Source organism: Littorina saxatilis, linkage group LG2, assembly GCF_037325665.1.
Source record: "Littorina saxatilis isolate snail1 linkage group LG2, US_GU_Lsax_2.0, whole genome shotgun sequence".
Classification (NCBI taxonomy): domain Eukaryota; kingdom Metazoa; phylum Mollusca; class Gastropoda; order Littorinimorpha; family Littorinidae; genus Littorina; species Littorina saxatilis.
In genome coordinates this window covers 58,300,615-58,324,566 of record NC_090246.1, presented here as the reverse complement: position 1 = coordinate 58,324,566, position 23,952 = coordinate 58,300,615, and the positions used below count along the sequence as shown (strand labels likewise).

General features: G+C 39.8%; 1 protein-coding gene across 4 annotated transcripts; it reads right to left on the bottom strand.

The window, feature by feature from the left end:
- Window positions 1–1,924: 1,924 nt before the first annotated feature.
- Window positions 1,925–23,661, bottom strand: LOC138959371 (SH2 domain-containing protein 4B-like). Of its 4 annotated transcripts, XM_070330804.1 has the most exons (13): window positions 23,402–23,661; window positions 19,493–19,594; window positions 18,742–18,865; window positions 18,268–18,346; window positions 13,401–13,557; window positions 11,101–11,190; window positions 9,947–9,967; window positions 8,119–8,233; window positions 7,533–7,695; window positions 6,625–6,787; window positions 5,861–6,033; window positions 5,024–5,244; window positions 1,925–4,057 (listed from the first exon to the last, which is right to left on the bottom strand). In XM_070330804.1, the coding sequence occupies exons 3-13, from the start codon at window positions 18,838–18,840 to the stop codon at window positions 3,938–3,940; spliced, it is 1,401 nt and encodes a 466-aa protein (XP_070186905.1). In that variant the 5' UTR covers window positions 18,841–18,865; window positions 19,493–19,594; window positions 23,402–23,661; the 3' UTR covers window positions 1,925–3,937. The 4 variants fall into 4 exon arrangements, with proteins under 4 accessions (XP_070186905.1, XP_070186906.1, XP_070186908.1 ...); XM_070330805.1 differs by lacking the exon at window positions 9,947–9,967 and having other exon boundaries at window positions 23,402–23,660; XM_070330807.1 differs by lacking the exons at window positions 9,947–9,967; window positions 11,101–11,190 and having other exon boundaries at window positions 23,402–23,660.
- Between the last annotated feature and the right edge of the window lie 291 nt (window positions 23,662–23,952).

The window sequence follows — 23,952 nt, the reverse complement described above, 5'->3', positions numbered from 1 at the left end:
TTCGGTCCGGACGTGGAAACACCGTACCATCCGGACCCGTAGGTCCGGTGGTCCGGTGTGTTCCGGTTCGGTGCCAGACCACCCGGACCAACAGAGGTGGTCGGGTGGTCCGGTCCCGACCGGACCACTGGTCCCGTACCGTACCATCCGGACCCGTAGGTCCGGTGGTCCGGTGTGTTCCGGTTCGGTGCCAGACCACCCGGACCAACAGAGGTGGTCGGGTGGTCCGGTCCCGACCGGACCACTGGTCCCGTACCGTACCATCCGGACCCGTAGGTCCGGGGGTCCGGCAAGGGCCAGAGGTACTGTCCCGCACCGGACCCTAAGGTCCGGTACGGTCCCGTACCATGGGTCCCGTCCGGACCAAACCCGGAGGTCAAGTCCAGTCGGGACCCGTGGGTCCGGTTCGATCCCGACCCGTAAGCCTGGACCGTTCCGGACCCTTGGTCCGGACCATCCGTCACCCGAACACCAGACGCTAAGGAATGGCGTGGGGTCAAGACGGTCCGGTCGGAGGTGTCGGTCTGAGCAACAGAAACAATGTTCCCGTCGCCCTGACCATTCGACAGAAGTACCACGTTCTGTCGAACACCTCCACGTCCAGTAACTAGTCGGCCGGAGCGTTTCATAGAGGGACAGCCACCAGTCACACGGACGTCAGAGGGAACCGTAGTAGCAGTGGTCGTAGGCACGATGCCTGAAACCCCTGCCCCCACAGGACCGCCCTGAACGGGGTCAATTCGCATCCCAACCCCAGCGGGGAGGGAATTCATAGACCCCGTCATCTCCTCCGATCTCCCCCCCCATGAGTCCGAGACTACTGTCGAAACAGCAGTAGACGACCCAGCGAGGGAGTTCAGAGGAGGACCCGTGTCCCTCCTGGCTTCCACAGCGGTGGAAACCGAGGAGGGCACAGGAGAGGCACCGGAAAAGAAAGAAGTCGAAACCTGAGTCTCTCCCGTAGCCCCTAGATCAGATTCACCAACCCCCAAAGAGGGTTGGGAATCGACCCGCCCCCGGATTCGAGCCAGGGAGGAGAAGGAAACCTTCCCCCCAGGCTTGAAACCGGGAGGAGCTGAAGCCTGAGACTGAGGGCCGGACAACGGCGTCGAAGGGGGGGAAGCGTGTTCCACGGAAGGAGAAGGAGAAAGACGCTTTTTCTTTCCCCTCGACCTTCCCCGAACCTTCGACGGCGCAGCCCCGCCCGAAGTCCCAGGTTCAAGCCCAGCCTGTTTGAGCAAGCTCGCATTGAGCTTGCTCAAACAGGCTTTCTCCGCCCTCCCTCGCCGCAAACGCAAAGCGTTTGGGGAGGGAGAGTCGGAGCGCCGAAAGGTCCCCCTGTCCGTGCGCAAAACATGACGCTGTGCGCCCGGAGAAGGGTTGCCCCCGGCAGACTCTGGTTCCGTAGAACCAGAGCCCAAAACAAGACGAGACATCCTACCTCGCCCTGTACGTACCCTTAAAAAATCGAGAATTAACAAAATTCAAAGAAAATTAGGTCAATACTCAAGTGAATGAGGCGAAACGAGAAGCAGACGACCGGTCACCACGAAGTAGGACGGTAGGCACGCCGAGTCCGCCACACAACAACGGAGGCACAAGTTGGAAGAAAAACAACGAAGCCTCAAGCCAGAAGTGGAATAACACACAAAAATCCAACAGGTGGTAATCCACACAGAAAAGAAGACTCTAGAATCCAAAATAATCCGGGAGCGCAGCAGAAACACAGCCTACTGTCACGCGCGAAAAAAGAAAGAGGACGCGCCACCTACATCCTGTAAGGGGGAAGCACTCAGACAGTGCTTGGGATCCACGGTGGCGCATGGTTATGGGAGATAATTGTACCCACGCAGCGTTTTGTCCAATTTTTTCGGCCTATAATAGATAATGTGCAAGAATAGTACTGTCGAGGTAAGTGTTATATTGACAAACATGTTATAAACTAAAAACAAACGCCAATAAAATCCAAAAATAATGCTGTTATGTGTTGGAATTGTCCAACTGATTGGAAATGTTTTCAGTCTCCAGTGAATAGTGTGACTGTCAGTGGCAGAGCAAAAATCAAACGATATTCACAGACGAACCAAGCCTTCTGCACCTGTGTGTTTTGTGTTCTTATTGTTGGCTTGCCACCTTTCCTGCACTGCTGAAACATACCGCGGGGGGTCCTGCAAACATCTCGATCTCACATATTACTACATATGCACTGACTACTAGACTGCTTGACTGACACATATCTGCAAGCAAGTCATCTCCATCTAACATACTGTAAACTTGTGGCCTGCTTAACTATCCAGAATTATAGAGGAAATAAAAGAAAAAAATATCAGATTTTCTCTGCCTTGGTTTGAGTATTGAAAAGAAAACAGGAAAAAAAGGCATCATCCCCACTCTTCAGGATGTTTATCAGTACATCTTCTGTCAAACTTTGACATCTGCAAGCACAAGCATGTCATGGTATCCATATTCAAGCATCATCCATAAACTACATTTTTTCAGAAAATACTCTTCCAAGCAAAGGACTAGACAATCAGCTGTTTCTGAGTGAAAAATATTACAAAGAAGAGGAAAAACTATAGCTTGAAGCTCCAGCAAATGCATCTTGGAGTGAAAGTACATGGTAGAAAAAGGACACAAAAAGATAACCAACACAAACAGCTAACAACAAGATGGCATAAAAATGGCCATTTCCTGAAAAATTCTCAGCAGTATGATATGTGCATCATGCTGTCATGTTGTTCTCAGCATCCATTACAAAGAAGGAAGAAGACGGATGCGTCGACAGACAGAGAGCAAAGATAATCAAACAATGTGAAAAGATGCAAGAAAAATATGCAGATCGAGGACTGAAAATAAAGTCTGCCAATTGCTCAGTGCCCTCTGTTTGTGAAATCACATCCATCGATAAACAAAAAGCATTCAATAAACCAACAGCAGTCTTACTTTTTGGCACATTATCAATGAACATTTTTACAGGAACAAAGCACTTTCTGAAGCTGTACAGTGAACATGGACTAATCTAGTTCACTACAAGATCTGATCACACCAAATGATGACAGGATTAATTTCAACAATTGAAACAAATAAAAAATAAAACTTTCTACTTACAAGAGATCAAGCAAGAAAGGTTATGCCAATGTAGCTCAGCTACAATTTTTGTTGTTGTGTTAATACCATGCCTCATTACCAAAGAAACAATTACGCTAACAAACAGGCAGTGTAATTCTCTTTCAGGGCACAATAGCTTACAAGATGCTAGATGGTCTGTCTCAAAATGCTGAATGCAAAAAGATGCCTCATAAGTTTTATCATGACATCCTGATATTTACAAACATACACCACTAGTGCAACAAGACCACGAACAAAAAGAACAGCTGACTCTATTCAGATGCACAACAACGCTACTGAGCAAAATCAGCTGAGACACCAATGCTTTTGGGCAAACCATTCCGGGCGTATGTTTTGTGTGAAAATGAAGAAAACTAGCTGTCAAATTATCCCTAAAACAAGAGGGAAGCAATAAGTTAGCATCTACATAATTAAAAAATGTGTTGAAAAGAGGAGTATGAAGACAGCATACACATACACTGATAGACACACTTGTTAACACGCACACACTCTGTCTTGAACACATAGAAACAAATTTAAAGCAGCCACTAAGAAGAATGTAAAAGGAAAGGATGCTTTTGAACAGACTTGTACATGCCTCTGACTTCAAAAACACAGTTTGAAATCCTTCAATGTCAGGTTCACAATTTGAAATCCTCCATATGCCAAGTCCACACGATACTTGTATAGATCTGTTTTCATTGTTTTTCTATTCCAATATGGAAGGCTCAGATCCAAGGAATACCCACTGCATCATCTGTCTATCCGTTCTAATCAAACACAACGCAACACAGCAGATCTGGAGGTCTGTGGACACAAGCAGAAGTTGCTATAATGCTGTGGACACTGATCTGCGTTCTTGGAAGAGTTCACAGTAGTCTGGAGGGTCCGATATCTGCCCCACCGCTTCCACCAGTCTCTCCTGCCCGGAAATGGTGATGGGTGTATCCTGAGAGAAAAAGAGAAAGAACACTAAGTTTATGGAACTGTCTATGGTACAACGTACACAGGCACCTGATCAGATTTAGCACTGAACTCTTCTTATTCAAGTGTAAACACTCAGACAACCCCACACACATTCCATGTGGCGCTTCAGCACAAGGAATTAAAAACTACTTTACATACTTAAAAACACTGTTCATCAACACCAAATTGCTTGACAACACTTTCTTTGTTCCCGTTTCTTAAGAAATTAGACAATAAGCCTTTTCTTATTCTCCTTCTGCGTTCATGGGTTGCAACTCCCACATACACTAGTGTTTTTGCATGAGTGGGATTTTACATGTATGAAGGCATTTCCTGGCCATTTATGCAGATATACTCCTTATTCACAATATCGCACAAAACCACTTGTTTAGACTGTCTTCTTTCCCTACCAGAAATAAGTACTTTTGCACACACACAAAATAAAAAGTATTCCTTGTCCACTCATCAAATGATCATTAGCACTCAAAGTATAAATTCTCATCCTGTCACTACATGCACTCCTTTACCAGAACCTGAAAGGATATATACAAATCAATGTGCTTATCAAATAACATCTTGGGAACATAGCACTTCTTTCAATGTTGTTACGTCTTGTTTGTTCACATATATCTATTTATCTAAAGTGCAGTCAAGCGCCTTTTCCATGCATTCTCTTATTTGTATCGTACGGACAACAAAGAGTATCATATCTTGTGTCTCTTGTCCAAGCGCAAGTGACAGTATGAATTCCTCATCAGTGTCCCATCAAGAGGTTTATCAAAGTTCTCAAAGTCCCTGAAATGCCTGGAGGATGAAAGTCGCTTGTTCATTTCAATGCTTGTTATTCTCTCAGGTGCCAGGAGATTAGATTCGGATAGCTCTCGCTTACTCCATTACACATGTACGCATTTAGAGCGCTTACTTCCCTTAGGTTATCAAAAGTTCTCACCTTATGGAAGTTGACGAGTTCTGCCAGTGACTTGTGTATGACCTGATTGGCCCCAAAGAACTGGTAGCCCAGGTCGGTGGTGTCCACCAAGAAGTGTTTACAGCGGTTCTTCTCCTGGTAGGAGATGGTGTAGCCCCACACTCGCTCGCTGACACGCACCAGAAACGCCCCTGTCCCCTTGTCGGCCAGCAGCTTCTCTGCCTCTAGTCGACTTATTATGCCTGGAAACACAAGCATTGACTTGTGTTGTTCTAGTATTTTTGTGTTTTAGATACATATATAGTGGAACCCCCCTTTTACGACCTTCAAAAATCTGAGAAATTCAGATCTTAAACGGGAGGGAGTCTTAAAATAGAGGTAGATGTACGGACATTATGAACAGAAAATGTGAAAAACAAGGTCTTAAAAGGGAGGGAGTCTGAAATTGGGGGCTCTTAAAAGGGGGGTTCCACTGTATTGAAACATTATTTCATGGAAAAATCAGCTATTGTCAGCATGGTAGCATAAATTTATGTCTTGGTAATCATAACCTCCGGATCTGGATTGTAGTATGGATTTACCTACACCATAAGCCACAAGACAATGTTTTAATGTATGAAGCTGAATGCTACACACAAAAAGAAGTGATATACACAAACGAATCTGAACAAACTTTTATGACAGGTATATTTTAGTCAAGAAAAAGGGACAACAGAATGTATTCTTTTAAGAGAGGTGGCCTCCCGCCAGAGGGGCCCCAGGTTGCAGGTATCACTGTATGATTACAAACAAACAAAAATAAAAAATTAAAAAATAAAATAAACTCTGCAAAAAGCATCAACAAAAACAAAGTCTTACCATGAAACCATGTTGCAATTTTCCCCGTCTCAGGATTGAGGCCGGATCCTTTGTCTTTCTCTTCACTGAAGAACCAGTCTATCACCATGTTGTGATTGCGAGGTCGCAGAGGGCGAGGCTTGCTTTTATTATTGGGAGCGCTCAGTGTTGACTGCCTGCTCATCAGGTGCTTCCTGCAACAAACAAATAGGAAACAGCATTTGATTGATTGCTTGTTTGTTTATTGTTGTGTCTTGAACCCAGGTGTCATACGGGACTGATTCAACATTGGTCTTACTCTCTGTTTTGCTCTTCGCCTACACTTAAAATTACTCAAATTTTAAGGTGTATCACAGTAAAACGTAGGTTTCTGAAAACTCTTTCACAGCTGGTATTATCATAAAACTCAGATTCTTTCACAGTCGGTACTTTAAATCTTCTTACAAAATCTTAAATCTCTCTCAAAAATCTTACCCAGGGGTATGTCCCGGAAAAAAAATCTTCAGAGTTTCTGCACTGTAAAAGAAAAAGGGTTGATATTTTTAATGAGTAATAACTACAGGCTGTCAGGAAATTAAAATAGGCATTTACAGTAAAACTGCCTTCCAGATGTTTCCACATATTTACCATCTTTTGCGCAAAAACACTGAAAATATTCCACACAGGTGTCTTTCAGGAAGTTTCAGATTTTGTAATCCGCAATTCTTGTTGTAAAGGTGGGAAAAATGAATGTGCATAATGTGTGCAAGTGTGTGCACATGCAAAGTTTCTGAGGCAATACTGACTTGGGTGGAATAGGAGGTTTATTTTCAGGGGGAGTGGCAGAGCCTTCAAAGGCCTTCGTGGTTTGGATCATGTTGTTGGTTCTGCGTAGCGACTCCTTGTACTCGATCCTTGCTCGCTGTGCCATGGTACGCATTTCTTTGTCTGCCTCTTTGGATTTTTTCTCTGAAACACGCAACAAACCAAAACATGGTGAGGGACGTTAGTGAGGTACTAAATAATACCCTAGAAGTGAAAGTTTGATTTCAATTTTTCAAACAGAAAGTTTTTCACAACAAATTTGAAGTGGTCTTCGCAACCTTGATTGCAACACTTTCTTTCTTTCTTTCTTTATTTGGTGTTTAACGTTGTTTTCAACCGTTCAAGGTTATATCGCGACGGGGAAAGGGGGGAGATGGGATAGAGCCACTTGTTAATTGTTTCTTGTTCACAAAAGCACTAATCAAAAAATTGCTCCAGGGGCTTGCAACGTAGTACAATGTATTACCTTACTGGGAGAATGCAAGTTTCCAGTACAAAGGACTTAACATTTCTTACATACTGCTTGACTAAAATCTTTACAAACATTGACTATATTCTATACAAGAAACACTTAACAAGGGTAAAAGAAGAAACAGAATCCGTTAGTCGCCTCTTACGACATGCTGGGGAGCATCGGGTAAATTCTTCCCCCTAACCCGCGGGGGGTTGATTGCAACACGAGACTAGCTTTGCAGTAGACCAAAATACACATAACAAAACTAAGCTCCGTTGTATAAATTATAACATATATTACAACACTAGCTTCTTGCGTTCGCCGTCACACCATCAGTTTAGTCTGCGAGACGAATGACGTCGTGGCTTCCAGGTCTTGTCTGCTCCCATAGAGTTTACAACACTAGCTAATTGCATGAAGAATTTTTTAAGCTACCTTGCTCTTTGAAGGATGCCTCCACTACTTTGCTCGCCTCCTCTGCCTGCTTATCTATCTGCTGCCGTTGTTCTCTCCATCGGTCATAGATTTCCGTGCTCCGTCGCTTTTTCACCGTCTCCATATTTTCTAGTGACTTTCGTCGTAGCCGCGTCTGTTCTTCCTGTAAAAGCAAACCAGAGAAATTGTTGCAGATATCAATTCACCAACACTCATGAACTGTTTTTGTTATTGTTGTTGTAGCCAAGCACATCTTTGTTGGGCGTTTAATCAATAACTGATTTTAAATTCCATTTGTAATCTGTGACTCAACTATTGAATCAGACTTACGCCAGTAACTGTGATGAGAGATCACCTTTGGAACCAGCTAAGAGCCCATATCTACAAATAGGGGAAAAGTGATTGTGAACTGGTCAGACTTGCCCTTTGACAATTTAATATTATTTTACTTCACGGGTCACTGTGACTGGTTTCTGTGAGCACCCAGTTTAGTACTTGCTCAAAAATATCACTTTATCACAGAGGAAGTTAAAACTGAGAAAGCTCTGAATGAAAAACAATATTAAAGCATCACAGAGTTACTTACACTGAGTTCCTGCAGACGTTTCTTTTCTGCCTCTTCATACTGTTGCCTCAGCTGTTCAATCTTGGCGACTTCTTCTCTTGCCTTCTGGCTGGTCCTGGTGATCGCTTCTTTTTGCCTGTTGAGGATAATCACATGTGGCTGTCACATTTCTGACGCTCATCAAGTATGGCATCTCATTTGGCGTTAAAAGCCAAAATACACAGAGGTCCATGATCTGAGCAAGAAATTGAAAGGATAAGATCGACTTATTCACCGGACTGGTATAATGTACTTCAAAAGTAAACTTTAATTACCAGTATAGTGGTACAGTGTGTGCCTCTGTTTTATGACCTCCAAAAATAAAATAAAGTTAGGTTTTAAGAGAGAGGTTGTCTTAAAATGGAGGTAAATTTACTGAGACTAGAGTATGAAGTACAAAGTCTTATGAAATGAGCTAGCTAGGTCTTAAGAAGACGGTCTTCTACGGAATCTTAAAAGGGCTGAGTCTTTAAAATTGAGTTTTAACATACAAACATGTTTTTTTGTAATTAAATAAGAAATCAGGTAAATATACAAACATAAATTAAGTGTTAATAAATCACTGAAGTTCATTCTTTCCTACTGGAATTATCTACTTGAATCAAATGCATTTATACAAACATTCAACAACAAAGCAGGCAGACTGTCAGACTCCATTGTTATGGTTCTACTTGCTAAATCATCAGTCACAAATGACCACATGCATTTGTAAGCCTTGAAAAAAACATGAAAGCTCAAGCACAAACATAACACTTTAAATGCAAGAATAATAAAGCTTGTATCTTTCTTTCTTTATTTGGTATTTAACGTCGTTTTCAACCGTTCAAGGTTATATCGCGACGGGGAAAGGGGGGGGGGGGGGGGGGGGAGGAGGGGATGGGATAGAGCCACTTGTCAATTGTTTCTTGTTCACAAAAGCACTAATAAAAAAATTGCTCCAGGGGCTTGCAACGTAGTACAATATATGACCTTACTGGGAGAATGCAAGTTTCCAGTACAAAGGACTTAACATTTCTTACATACTGCTTGACTAAAATCTTTACAAACATTGACTATATTCTATACAAGAAACACTTAACAAGGGTAAAAGGAGAAACAGAATCCGTTAGTCGCCTCTTACGACATGCTGGGGAGCATCGGGTAAATTCTTCCCCCTAACCCGCGGGGGGAAAAGCTTGTATAATGCAACCGTTAAAATGCACTGAGCAAGTAGCCAAGCTACATATGATCATGACTGACAAACCTACATTTTAACATTTGCCATTGTACTGGTATACTTTTGCAATAAAGATTCTAACTTACTACATTTAGTCACTCAATACAGTACATTGGAATTCCAATTCTTCAGCAGCACCAGCTTTCACTATAAGGTCTATGTTTTTTTCTTTCTTTTTTTTCTCTGCTACTAAAAAATAATACTTATTTTCCTGCCAAGTAATGAATAAAAAGATGTAACTGCATTAATAAATGTATCTCTTGATTTCATAAATATCAACTCTTTCTCTATTTGGCAGTTATGCAATAAATAAACCACAAACAAACAGAACAACAACAACAGCGCCAAAACAAATAAACAAACACAAAATTTTAAAAAAACTACAGCACTGGACTGACAGCTACTAACTTTCAACCAAGCTATTCTTTTCCAGCAGTTTACCAAATGACAACAACAAGAGGTAACATATGACAAACTAAAGTAATATAATGTAAAACAAAACAACGTAAAATAGAAAAAATAAAAGACTCAAAACAACCAAAAGCTACAGGAGACAGAAGAGTATAAAAACGTGCAATGATTATGGTTCCTTACAGAAACTGACATTGGGGTGGCCTTTTATCAAAAGAAAAAAACAAACATATTCTTTAGAAAGTGTCTCAAAGCATGCAAATGATATCTGAACCCATGAATGACAGGAGGGAGCATAAAGGGGGAGATGAAGGAGAGAGATTAATAAAGACAGGCTGTCAAAATTAAAGAAAAAAATCAACATTACTTTCATTCCAAGATGTAATTTCTGTTAAACTTTTAACCCGGCATCAGGTCTTATATCCATGCACTCTGATGAACGCTCACATTTTGTTTTAATTGTAGGTTCTTTGTAAACTGAATGCATGCAGGAGATCAATTATTAACCTACACCCACTGACTAACTTCTACATGAAAATTCAGTCATATTAAACTGTTCTCACCTGTCTACCCTGTAAAAACATTTCAGAAAAAATACATCATCTGTACATTTACTAATGCAGTATCATCCCACACTGATACAATAATTCAAGAATTCAAAGACAATTTTCAGAATGGGGTATTTGTGGTATACATCTCAAAGCATTTACAGAAACAGAACAGTCACTCACTTAAGAAGCATGAAAATCAACAGATGAGCATATATATGTACAATGTATATCATATTGTTTTGAAGAAAACAATAGAGAGAAAATGTTTTTAAATGGTAAGTTTATCGCTGAAAAGTTTCAGAAACTACTTGAGAGTTTACATAATGTTTGAAAACTAAAAGTTGTTGATGATTCATGGTAGGACTTCTCATGAAGAGCACGTGACTTCAAAGAAAACGGGGTGTTATAATATTAGATCATGATGCTAATTTTCAAGGTGAATTTGACAAACAAACAAACAATCATTACACCAAAATGTTAACCTAAATGAACACGCAAACTTACAAGGAAAGTAAGCAATTTAAACAAATTAAACACAAAATAATAAATTAATTTAAACTGCAAAGGAAATAGAAGTATGACTTCCATATGACCCAGATAAATGCTAGAAATGTCTTCCACAGTCTGAGAGTTGTAATTAATACCATTTTTCGATTTAAATAACAGCTACTTGTAAACAGCTAAGCACAGTTATGATGGTGAAGCATGATGGAAAAGCATACTCCATATGGAGGACACAGTGATCAGTGACTACAGACAGGACACTTGTGCGTAACATCTTCTTACTTCAGTTCCTTCTCTAGTCGCTCTGTTTGTTGATGCATGCGCTGTTTTTCTTCCTCTATCTTTTTCTTCAGTTGCAATTCCTCTTTTTCCCTGTAAAATGCGGGCCAGCCCGATCAGCAACAGAAAGTCATTAAGCATCAAGCTGTTACTGCCAGGATGAACGAAGAAGCCATGGGTACCAACATAAACTATATTGATAGTAAATGACTGAGCAACTTTGACCACCCAAAACTAAGCAGTATTTCCAAAGCTGTTGGCATTCATTTCTTCATCCACTTTTGAGAAACAGGGCAAAAACTACAATAGCTACAGTTATATCATGTGTGTAGTAGTCTTGATGTAGCAATCACCATTCTCACATCATGTACATGTCACCAGACTCAGAGATCTGGTCAGTTTCTGTCCTGTTGCTCTGACAGCTTGTCACAGCAGCGGGCAACAATAATGTTGTTGATGAATCTATAAAATAAAATGCGCTTTTCGCAGACGTAACTTTATAGACACAGTAATTATCCGATACTTTTAATACGTTATTCACCGGCTGCTTTTCGTACAATCTTAACATTGAAACATCTTGTACTCATGGTAGGACAATATTGCACACGTACACATATCAATGGTCTCAACGAGGGAGAGTGACTGCACTAGCAGGATGAGAACTTTTAATGTAGCACACATAATGATGCAATATCAAACACTAATTCTCCGTCTAGATCTAAGACTTTGCCAAAAGCTTTGGAAATCACTTAGAAATCAACATGGAAGCACAAGATAATATAAATAACTTTGACACTAATAAAGCCTGGCTGTAATAGTAAATGAAAATGGCTCCAAAATGCAGGCAGCATCCACTGACATCCCTCTGCAGCTGAACTGCTAAAAGCTGCTGCAAAGTTGCCAAAATAAAACACCACAAGCAATTTTTCAACACACCAACACACACACACACACAATCCCCAGCAAGATTCTCATGCGTCCATCTCCATGACAAAAAGCTGCCCACAAGTAGCCAAACCATGCTCACTCAAAACCACATGCGCATCAAAATCTCTGCAAGAAAACTGTAGTAAGACAAACATGTATAAAGGACTGTCCATCCAACCTGACCAAAACACACAACTCAATCAAAACACCAATGACAAAATGTATGTTCCTTTGTTCCTTTCAATATATTCTTCCAAACCAATGCAAAGTCCTTACAAAGGACTATTCTGTATTCTGGATTTTTTCATGACACTTTGACCCAGTCCAAACCATCAAATAAGCCCATCATTTCCTATTCATCTGAGATCACCTCTTTTTCCGACATTCCATGCTGAAATGCGAACAGGTTTTCACCTTATCTGCTACAGCCTCTTTACCGTCGTAAGCAACCTGACGTACAGCTACAGCAGATAAAAACAGCTTCTGATATTTGCAGTCGAGCGCTTTCCCCACCATGACATGGAAAGTAATATCCGTCAATTTCAAACTTTAAAAATGTGTACTAAAGTAAACAATGGAAGCTTTTCGAAATCGTTGATGCTCAAACTTTGCAGGACACCAGTAGAAATGGCAACAGATATTTTACATAGGTCATTGTGTGTGACGGGTGTTTCAGTCATTTGCAATTGGAAGGTCAAGCGGGAGATAATTGACGTTCTGGGGGAAAAAGGGCTAAAGTGAGAATCACTACACAATTGTTCTTCTTTTCATTTCCTTTTTACATTTAGTCAAGTTTTGATTTCTTTTGTTTTAAACTTGTCTTCTCTACTCGCAAAAAAAAACTTATTCAGGCAGCAGACAGCTTAAAGATGCTGATCAAGAACCAAATGTAAGCACAAACACAAGAATGCAATAAAACAGGAACTCCCTGCTAGGACATGAACACAAATGTAAAAGCAACTCAATGAATAACACAGCATAACTACAAGATGGTGCAACTCAGAACACTCAACTACTTCAAAACAGTGCTGGGAAGGAAGATACATGAAAGTAAAAAATCAAGGGTTTTATCTACATCCTTCAAAACATTTAAAATCACTTAATTATTATAGCTTTACAGAAGAGGAATTTGGATTCTTGCCAATGTCAAATATGCCTCGATTTCAAAACTAATACTTTCCTTTTTTCCAATCCTCAACCCAATCCCCATTTGCTGATTGTATTTTCAAAACGTCCCACAAACTACTTGGAAAACTTAATTTTGTAAGTGTCGTTTCTTAGTCTAAAACAGGCAGGTATAATGTTTAGAAGGATTGAAAACCGAAGTATCAAAGGAGCCTATAAAGCAGCAAATCTAGTGTGCGCTACACACTTACCTGAGCTCCAGTGCTTCTGTCTCTGCCTGAGCCTGAGCCTTCCTCTGAGCCTCTTGTTCCAGAATCTCCTCGATGGTCAGGTCGCTGTTGTGCTCGCCCATCACCCACACCCACTCACATCCATCTTGTCCCGTCCGGAAGTTCACCTTCTTTGCACCTGCGGACAAAAATACATGTACGATGTCACTCTCGAGCAATAAAAACCTAGCTCCATGAGACAGCACATCTCCCCCCCCCCCCCCTTCAACAATCCTCTCGATCAAGTGATTCAAGTAAACTGTACCACTCTAAGCATTTTTCAGTCTTTACACTTTTCACCCCGTTTCATCCACAATGAAAGTAAATGGTCCTTTTTTCAGTCACTGTAAACAAAATGAATGAAGATTTTAGTCATCCGAAACAGACTTGAGAACCAGCCAGACTGTAGACTATAGAAAGCTGAAAAGGAATAAGGGTTCCAAACACGAGTTCAGTCCAGACAAACGATGAGCCATTTAAATGAGGCCAAAGCACTTAACCCATTACATCAGAGAAGTTTTCGGCAATGCTTGATACCCCCTTCCTCTGAACAAATTTGGAAGATCCGCCAAAATGACGACAAAATTATTGGCGATTTGAAAGAAGATTTGGTAGTTTGCAGACTATACTGACCCATAACATTAACAATGTCCCTGATATGTGGGTGGTCGTTATAGTCAGGTTTGACTGCATACTTCTCAAAGTACATGCAAAGACTTTGCAAATGAACATGGAGCGTATACTGAGACAATAGCAACCATCCCTTTTGTACACATTTTCCCCCATTTATTTTTTGCTCTATGCAAACACAGAAACAGCAGTGTATTTTTGTATTGGTTTCTCACTTTCCTTTTATTGTTTATGGATTTCCCCCCTGTATTCATGTTAATGGGAGTACAGTTTCTCAGTGCAGTCCTGCAGTGTATGGCAACAGATGTGCTCAATGCAACAATGATAATGGCTCTAAGAATACCAGCAGGCTTCACACAGTATAAATAAGATTTTTTTAAATTTATTTTTCTCTTGCTAATAATCCTTAGAGGCACACTGTGGTACATATGCTTAAAGTTTTGATTGTGCCTGAGAACAACGATACTGAAATATCTTAGACGACCTGTAAAGAATGTATCAATGAAAGTGAAATGTGTGTACAATTACAGGCAATTTAGACTGACAAAGAGATTGTACAACAAACAAATCAGTCAGAAAATAAGATCCACCATAATAAAAGTGTTTAAAACAGAATCAAACAGATTGTTTTATTCATACCTTCAAGTTCATAAAAATTCTCATCAAGAAAGATTCCGCTCTCATAATCCAGTAAATCCAAATCTGACTCTAATTCTTTCATCTTCTCGCAGAGAGACAAACACTGCTCAGTCTCCATGATTGTAGATGTATCTAAATACACAACCCACAGACAGGATGCTGAAAATGTTCTATCTAACCCACATGACTCCTAGCATCATCATCAACATCATGTTAACAACCATTGTCACAAAGTGGCAGCGTTTTCAGTCTGAGTGAACTTTTAGCAGTGCTTTTTCACAGACTCAGTAAACTTTCAGCTATAAACAACCCCCAGGCCTAGAGCGTAACACAGAACAAAGCTCTCCGGGTTTTCCTGGCAGATGGGAATCTATGCAGCTTTTGTGAATGCCATGCCTCCTCCCTGTTGAGATCATGACTCATATAAAGAGCCGGCTTAGCTATAATACACAGAGGGTGAACTTTGGGTTAACTTTACTGCATGACTGGATCATAGTGTCGCAGACCCAAACATCCTTTAATTACATAATGGCTAACAATGTGTATACAACTGTGGGCCGGAGAATACCTGTGTGTGTGTGCTTGTGTGTGTGAGTGTGTGTGTGTGTGTGTGTTACTCTCACAATCCATGAGACTGTGTCTTGCAGTCTTTGTAATGTGAATTTAGTGAAGGCCGGGAGTCTTGGATGGGGAGAGGGATGGGGGTATTGTTGATTCCAAACCAATAGACAAAGTCAACCAACCATAAAACCTCAACAAGCTGCACAGTCATTACAGCGACATTTAGTTCAAAACAACAAAAACCATGGACAGAAATGTAACAGCGCAAAGGTAGTTTCCACAAGTGTGCTTATAGATTTTAAGAGAACACAAGGATGATGATTAATTTTCTAGTCAGAAGAGACACACTCTGGCATGTTATGCTAACTTTGCCCTGAAGGCTTGGGTATTCTACACAGTGCCAGCTGGCAAGCTGCAGGAAAGCACCAAAACGCCACAGCATTAGCACCCATTGTCAGAACTTTTGGCTTCAGCTGGGTGAGTAATCTGCTGTCAGCTTCTGGCACAAAGCACCAGCCATTGAGCCAGACACATCCAACACAGTGGGATTGTGTGTGGATGAGGTGCACACTGACTTTCTCTCTCTTTTACAAAACATTGTGTTGTGTTTGCAAAGTATTATTCTATCAGTGTTTTGTACTTTTTATTTTTTCTGTCCAAATCCACACTTTCTCACTTTTCTGTCTATGTCCTAAATTTTCTCTTTCACTTTGATGAAATAAAAGTTATAGTAAATAACACCACAGGCACAGACAGCAACAGACAAGACACACACACACACACACACACACACACACACACAGACAAAACACACACATAGAGGACCACATTCTCTGATTTATTGTTGTTCTCCATTTATCTTCACCCTGTGATGACAGAGAGAAATCAAACTATCACCACCTGTCTCTGTCATATTGTGTCAGCTGGAAGCAGGGGGAAAAGCGGCCAACAGTCTGTGCATGCACAATACTGGACAAGAATACAAAGGGCAAATGTACACAGGTGCAACCTACTGCTCCTGGGTAAAATCCCCACTTCCACCAGTGATGGGTGGGGTTCATTGGTTTCTGCTTTCACTGCCAGCTGGAGGGATGGGCTGTGTAAGGGCCCTGTCAAAGGAAATGTTGAATTTGAATTTTCTTTCATTCTCTCTATTCATTTTCTTCTTCTTTGTCAGCCACCTTTTTTCCGTTTGTTAGCTATTTGTTTTGTTGCCTCCTTTCCTCCGTTTTGGTTTAAACCCCTTGTTTTATTGCGCTATATCCCTTTCGCATTTTTGTTTGTTTTTTAACATGAATGAAAACATTCATGCATGTCTGAGTCATGAAGTTTACCCCGACTTAAACTTTCAAATGAAGTCCACGTTTGACATGAAAAATTGTACAGTTTTGGGTGCGATTTCCACAAAGTCTACTTCTTCTTTTTAGTACTCTTCTGCTTCCTTCATAAAATATTTTCTGGTAATGAATCAACCAAAGCCATGTGCCAGGATCTGCCGCATCCTTTTGTCAAATAGCAAAAGAGACACACAAACAATAATTTGTAGTGCATTAGAACTCCACCACCAAAAATTTATTCTGCTTTAAGACTTCCCTCCTTTTAGGATCTTGATTTTTGTCAGGCTTCCTGTTCATATTGTCCATAAATGTACCCCTATTTCAAGACAAACCCTCTCTTTCGATATCTGATTTTCTCAGATTATAGAGGGGTCTTCGTGCGGGGATATAGCTCAGTCGGTAGCGTGCTGGATTTGTATCCAGTTGGCCGCTGTCAGCGTGAGTTCGTCCCCACGTTCGGCGAGAGATTTATTTCTCAGAGTCAACTTTGTGTGCAGACTCTCTTCGGTGTCCGAACACCCCCGTGTGTACACGCAAGCACAAGACCAAGTGCGCACGAAAACGATCCTGTAATCCATGTCAGAGTTCGGTGGGTTATAAAAACACGAAAATACCCAGCATGCTTCCTCCGAAAACGGCGTATGGCTGCCTAAATGGCGGGGTAAAAAACGGTCATACACGTAAAATTCCACTCGTGCAAAAACACGAGTGTACGTGGGAGTTTCAGCCCACGAACGCAGAAGAAGAAGAAGAAGAAGAGGGGTCTTGACATTGGTTGGGGCTCCACTGTACAAAGGGAGCACTGAGGATAAAGAAGCTTCACTGCTGTGCCTGTGGCCTAAGATCCCTCCCTCAGAAGCTAAGCTGTAAAATAAGGTTTGTTTGGGACACTGCCTCTCCAACATACACTTGAAATGCTGAGGGCTGTGTGTGTGGGTGTACAGGGATAAAGATAAGAATGGGGGAGGGCAAAGGTGTCTGGTGCTGAAGGACTGGGGGGAAGGCTAAACAAACAAAAGCAGGCAGCCACTCTTGGCGCCTGCTTCTTGGAGTAAATAGGTCCACAAATCTTGTTTTTTCTCCATCTCTTTCCATTCCCCTTTTCTCTCTCAAAGCGAAACAAAGAGCACAAAAAAGGAAGAACATTTTCAAGAATGTACCTCATCCCTCCTTGCACACACACCCATCAAACATTTCTATTTTCTGAAGTAACACACTGTAACACTAAAATGATCCACAGTACAAGACACGTACCTATAAAGAACGCAACAACAAAAAGCTTCAATGCTTCCAAACCAAGAAATGAGAGGAAACCACACAAAAACAAAACTACAAAGCTTCCAAAAAAATGAAGCGATTATACATGTACATCACAAAGAATGCATTGGGACACATGACTCAAACTTAAGTTATATCAAAATTATGTATCTTTTTTACAATATAAACTTAGCAGAAAAATTATTGCTCCCATTTTCATAAATCAACTAAAACATTTATTCCTGTGTCATTTCATTCAAACTATTTACCATTAAAGGCACTCAACTTGGCTATCAGCCACACTTTTTGGATTAGGTTTCATGTGACCACCGCCCAAATAAATCGACCAGTCAAAAACATTAGGTGCCTGCAATGTTTATTTTGCTAAGTTTACATTGCACCATGATTAAGGAGGTAATACTCACCTGGCTTTGGCTGCCTTGGCCGTAGCCTGATTTCTTCTTCAAAGTCTTCTTCTTTCTCCTTCCACCGACGCACTTGTTCCTAATAAAGATTGCAGATTTTTAAACTTAAAGCCTGAACTATATATATTATTATAATAATTCCATTGCTAAATGGGCTGGGCAGCAATGTGCCACTCTACTTTTTTCTCACTCGCAAATCTTTTATCTTAACAGTATCTTTCTGCAGGAATCAAATCAAATCAAATCAAATTTTATTTTACGAGGGTTGTGGCATAAGCAATATTTAAATGAGCTTCTTTTCAACCAGCCCTCAGGAAGGATGAATAAGCCTCAGAACACAATGATGCCTCAAACTTCCCTGTCAACAAAACTAATCAAACAGAACCAATTAAGCAGCTTCAATATTGGAACAAGACCCTGACAAAAAATCAGAAGGCTTGAAAAAAAGAAGAAAGAACACAAACATACACTTACCTCTCTCATTTTGACAAACAGGATCTGCTTCTGCTCCTCATCCAGCTCTTTCAGGATCTCAGGATCAATGTACATATCCTTCAGGATTTGCTGCAACATGGTGGCGTCTACTCTCTCACACTACCTGAAAGTCACACAAAAATGCAACTTTATCCGTTGATGGGGCGTTAAAAAAAACAAAAAAACACACACAACTTTATTACCTTCAGAACTTATATACAGGGTCTGTAACTCAAAACAAAATACTCAATGGCAATGATATATTTTGTTGTGTTAAGGACTGTTAAAAGTTTCCTTTTATCTTTTTTGTCTACACTGTGTAAGTATGTTCCACTGTTAAAATTAATGTACTACAAGAACAACCCTCGTTTGATCCCTCAAACATAAGGAATATATATATATATTTTCACAAGTATAATTGTCTTAAATTTAGTTTACAAATCAGTCAGTACGAATTACATATATATATATATCCAAGAATACTTAAAAGTGTTCTTCTATTAAATCTTTCTAATAAGGCAACCATGGATAGTAATATCATTGGCAACAAACTCATTACAACTGAACAGTGTTAGAACTACAATTAACTTTCAAATTTCTAAAGCTGTAGTGATACAAAACAAATTAGTAGAGGGTCCACCATCTATTGATTGCATGATGGAACTTGCAGCTCTAGACGTTTGTTTAAAAATTGAGATGAATCGCTTATTCAAAATATACATGATACACAGACAAAAACTTATTGAATTACCTTTGTCTCAAGAGATAAGAGGGTATTCAACTCATACTTCTATATGGTATGACTCCAGCATCTCAAAACAAAGAAGCTCATTCCAGAGACTTGCCATTATGCCTGAAAATAAGATTAAAAATAGTTTTCAACATTTTTTAATGAAGAGGCACATTACTAATACGTACAATAACAAATAATTACAGTATTGCTAGAGTAATGCTGCACACATACCCACACACAAGCAGGCTATTGGCAGTTTGATAAATAATTAGCTAACCATACTTCAAAAGATATTATGTGAATGTGCATGCCATCAGTCATTATAGCGCTACATGTCTGAATGTACCGGTACATTATATTACATAAGAATTAATCATTCAGGTCATCTTTGATTTTGTCAGTCTTCCCACATGACCTGTACGTAATCCTGTTAGATATTAAGTGTTACTGTCTTGACCTTTCAATGTTTTGACTTCCGAAAACATTATGAATTCTTGGACAGCATTCTGGTAACTGAGTTACAATACATTATGATTAATATTCTTGGACAGCATTCTGGTAACTGAGTTACTCAGTGAGTAATACCATACAAATATGTATACACTTCACACCTACAATTACAGTTTTTAACATCAATTCCGGTTGTGTACTTATGATTATGAAAGTAAATGGAAACACTTCCTTTCTAAAAACTGCGCAGATAATTTTTTAATTTTTTTAAATGAATACATAAAAAATGAGACCATGTGAGCAATAAACATGTGAATGCAAATCTATGCAGACCGTGCCATCATTAATACTTTTTTGCTCTCATGCAGGCCCAAGAATGCTTAGTCACATACACTTGAAATATCATAAAAGACAAATACTTGGGTTTGACAGGAAATTAAAAGAAACTCAAGTACACTACCAACAGGCAACACAGAATAAGCGGGCAAGCAAGATTCCAACTAAAGCTCTTCAAAGGGCACTTGAAATGTCAACTCAAAAAGGACAACAAAATATTTCCACCCCCTCTGAGGTAAGAGCAATCTGAGTACAAGCTCAGCACTGGATCTGCCCTAACCATGTGTAATTTTACTGTGTGACCCCTGTATTCTCTCTGTTGAAGAAAACGGTGCCGATAGCAGGAGGTTTTGCTTATAAATAGTAGCTGATAAGTGTAATGGGATTCTTCTGCTGCTATAGTGCTGACACTTAAGTTGTGAAACAGTGGAAAGGAAGGAACTAGCTTACTGGGGTCGTCAGAATTAGAATAGACTGTGTAAATTTATTTGCATGCAGTAAGGAAAAACACAAACTACATTAAAAGTACATTTGACTCTTTTCAGAAGTGGAAGTGGAATCATAATTCATATGTACCTACATCTAAAACCTAAACTGAAAAGAATTTAGTTTGTGTTTTTCCTTACTGCATGCAAATATATTTACACAAAGTTATAGTCAATGAACAGGCATGTTTATGTCCCAATTTACAAACGTGTATGATATATATATTTATAATACACTTACTATAGATGTGTGTACTACTCAAAACATCAGCTTTGATTAGCCAACAGCCAATCAATCACCTTACATTTCTTTTTAAATTAAGCTTCATTACCCCTAGGCTACAAAAACCACACCTGAAGTGTTAAACAGTTACACAGTTCAACACATGCTAAAACAGTCCAGTAATTAAGTGACTCAGTGACAGGAGGGTAGATAAATGAATTAAGCTGGGTGAAGTGAGGGTAGGATGTGTGGAGTGTGCAAACAGTGAATCCCCCTGTACACTCCTTCCTTGCAAGCCCTGTAGGGTACAGTGACACTTTCACAGTTTTAGCAAGTAACCTCAAGGGTACCAGCCCTGTGTGTATACATGCTGATTGCCTTGATGCTGCTGTGAGTGTGACTCAGTCAGTGACTTGATCACAAGTCTGCCCCATTACCCTTACTATTACATTAAACTCAATGATGTCTTCTTTTTCTTCTTCCTTAGTAATCAATGTAATGTACCTGCTGTTATGCCTTATACAGGTTATATCAAGTGGCTCAGACTCAGGACATTGACATTGTATCACCAACAGTCAAGAGATGGCAAAAAATGAACGTATCCAAGTTATAACTGCCAACCAGTGCAACTAAACCATGCAATAACGCACATTTTCACACACAGCATGTCCATGCATTAATTAGTATGTGAACAGATCAAAGCAAAATAATTGAACTATCAGTATCAGTACCGACTGTACCAATACTTTATCCTATTATAGTACAGTTAGCAGAATCCTACACACTGACAGTGACACAAACATCAGTCAGGTGAAAATAGTTATCCAGTTAAAAGTGAAACTATACCCCTATCAGTAGTCTATGAAATGGATGGAGTCTGAAATAAGATGCATATGATGAGCTAAACACAAAGAAATAAACAGGCAAACACACATGTCACTAGTATTGGGAATCAGTTGACACACAGAACAGAAATTTGAATGAAGAATTATGCTCATCAGTACAGACACAAAGACCCCTTGATGTGTCAGTCATGTATCTAAATAATACTGAGAGAAGAAACTGCATGTTACACACGTGATTATATTCAAAAGCTTTACTGTTTCCCAATCCCATGATTTGAAAATTGAAAGGAACAATAACAGCACAGCAACAAAGAAGCTTAAACTATTGTATAGCAAGAATTAAGGAAGTACAAAAGCTGAGAATCTTTATAACTTTCCTTCAGGAGGTTTGAACTTTGATGACATCATGCAGCTTAGATTACTGACAATTAGGCAGGTGATTACACTTAACAGATTGTATAATTTTAAATAGAAACAGAACAGCTATCGGTTCAGAAGTACAGGACAGAACATGATCACTGAAAAGCCAAAGTTAACTTCTAAAATGTGTGTGCATGTATGACTATGATGTGTGTCTGCTCATGTGTTTGTGTGTGTATGCATGCCTGTCTGCTTCTGTGTATTTGTGTGCGCAAATAAATAATAATAATAATGAGATTAAGAGCTTATTAAGTTATATAGTGCGAACCACAATAAACTATGCTCTCCACGCTTTAACTTTAAGTATATCATTATTAATTATGAATAAAACCATACTATTTAAACATCAAATACATACATGTATTCTAACAAAATAAACATGTGTATATCAATGTATTTTTAGAAATATATATAAATATGGTCTTGTATGATATTCACACACAGTGTGTGCATGCATTTGTAAAGGTGTGTCAGTCTGTCTGTGTGTTAGAGTAGACATATGTACCTCGATCATGTATAGTGATCATAAACACTAATTTTACACATTTTAAAATGCTACAGCATGTAACTGCAATAGCTTATTAAAAAACTTGGGCTTTGCTTGATAAACAAATGACAGTCACGGAAGGGCATGGAGGAAGCCGAAACACTTGTGTTCTGTGTGTTGATTACATTTTAATTTACATTGACTTTAGAACTTCCTGTCACAAAGCATTCTAAATTTGCTAAACTTTAAATGAGAATATACGCCTACACTCTGGATACCTTTTGTTTTGCATGTCACCTTGCTCTGTGTATTACTATTACTCGGTCCTGTTTATACTAGATTCAAATGTACTCCCAAGAAGAAACGCCGCCCAGGATTAGTCATCCGTGAAAAACATTCCTCTGTCATCCTCTCTCTTGGAACAGCAGATAAAACACAGATGAATCTTTTTTTAAAGTACATCCACACAGTCGATTGAAAATCATCGAACAAAAGCTCGTTTAACACCTATCAACATAAGAAAAGAGGAAGTTACAAAGGAAGGAAGCTAATTAGCTGTCATTGTCTTCAGAACACGATGTCCAGAGCTGCATTCCCTCCAGATGAACAACGGATTTCTAAACTCTAACCATGAACTCCGTCTTCAAACATTAACAGCGAAAATGGCACGTCTGTACTCACCATGTTTTGACTGCTACTCCACAATTGCATGTCTGTTTTCCTGGAGACACAGCACACAGAAGATAACAGAACAAAACTAAAATGTCTTCATCGTTGAAGTTAGGAAGTTGTCCGCAAATGACAGAGAAATCTTGATGACCCGGAGAGTTATCTCCCTTCGCATGGCGTCCAAATGTTGTCGTCTGCTACAACGATGCGATTTCGTTTCTGAAACTGAATCTGAATTCCCACTGCAGGTGTTATCCGTGGGTTCGTCACATGAGTTGATTTCGACTATAGAGATACAATTGATTGAATTAAGAACGTGTGTGTTTCTGTGTGTGTGTGTGTGCCTGTGTTTTTATGTGAATGCGTGTGTTTTAGTGTTAAAGGCCCAGTCTGCCTCAAATGGTTTACAGAACGATTTAAATCTTCTCAAGATAAAAGCAATGCTAATCTTATGTAACACACTTGCAATAGCTTTTAAAAGCAGTAAATGACACAGTTCGAATTAATGGCTATTTAGCTTGCGTAAACTGCACACCAGACTTCGTGGCAGTTTATTTTACCCT

What these genes read in the sequence shown, in the direction of transcription:
- LOC138959371 (XM_070330804.1), bottom strand. Translation starts at nt 18,840, where the DNA reads ATGTTGCAGCAAATCCTGAAGGATATGTACATTGATCCTGAGATCCTG. An exon ending in GCCAAGGCAGCCAAAGCCAG is followed by an intron (nt 13,558 to 18,267) that starts GTGAGTATTACC and finishes TTTTGTCCGCAG; the next exon opens with GTGCAAAGAAGGTGAACTTC. An exon ending in CGACTAGAGAAGGAACTGAA is followed by an intron (nt 9,968 to 11,100) that starts GTAAGAAGATGT and finishes TTTTGATAAAAG; the next exon opens with GCCACCCCAATGTCAGTTTC.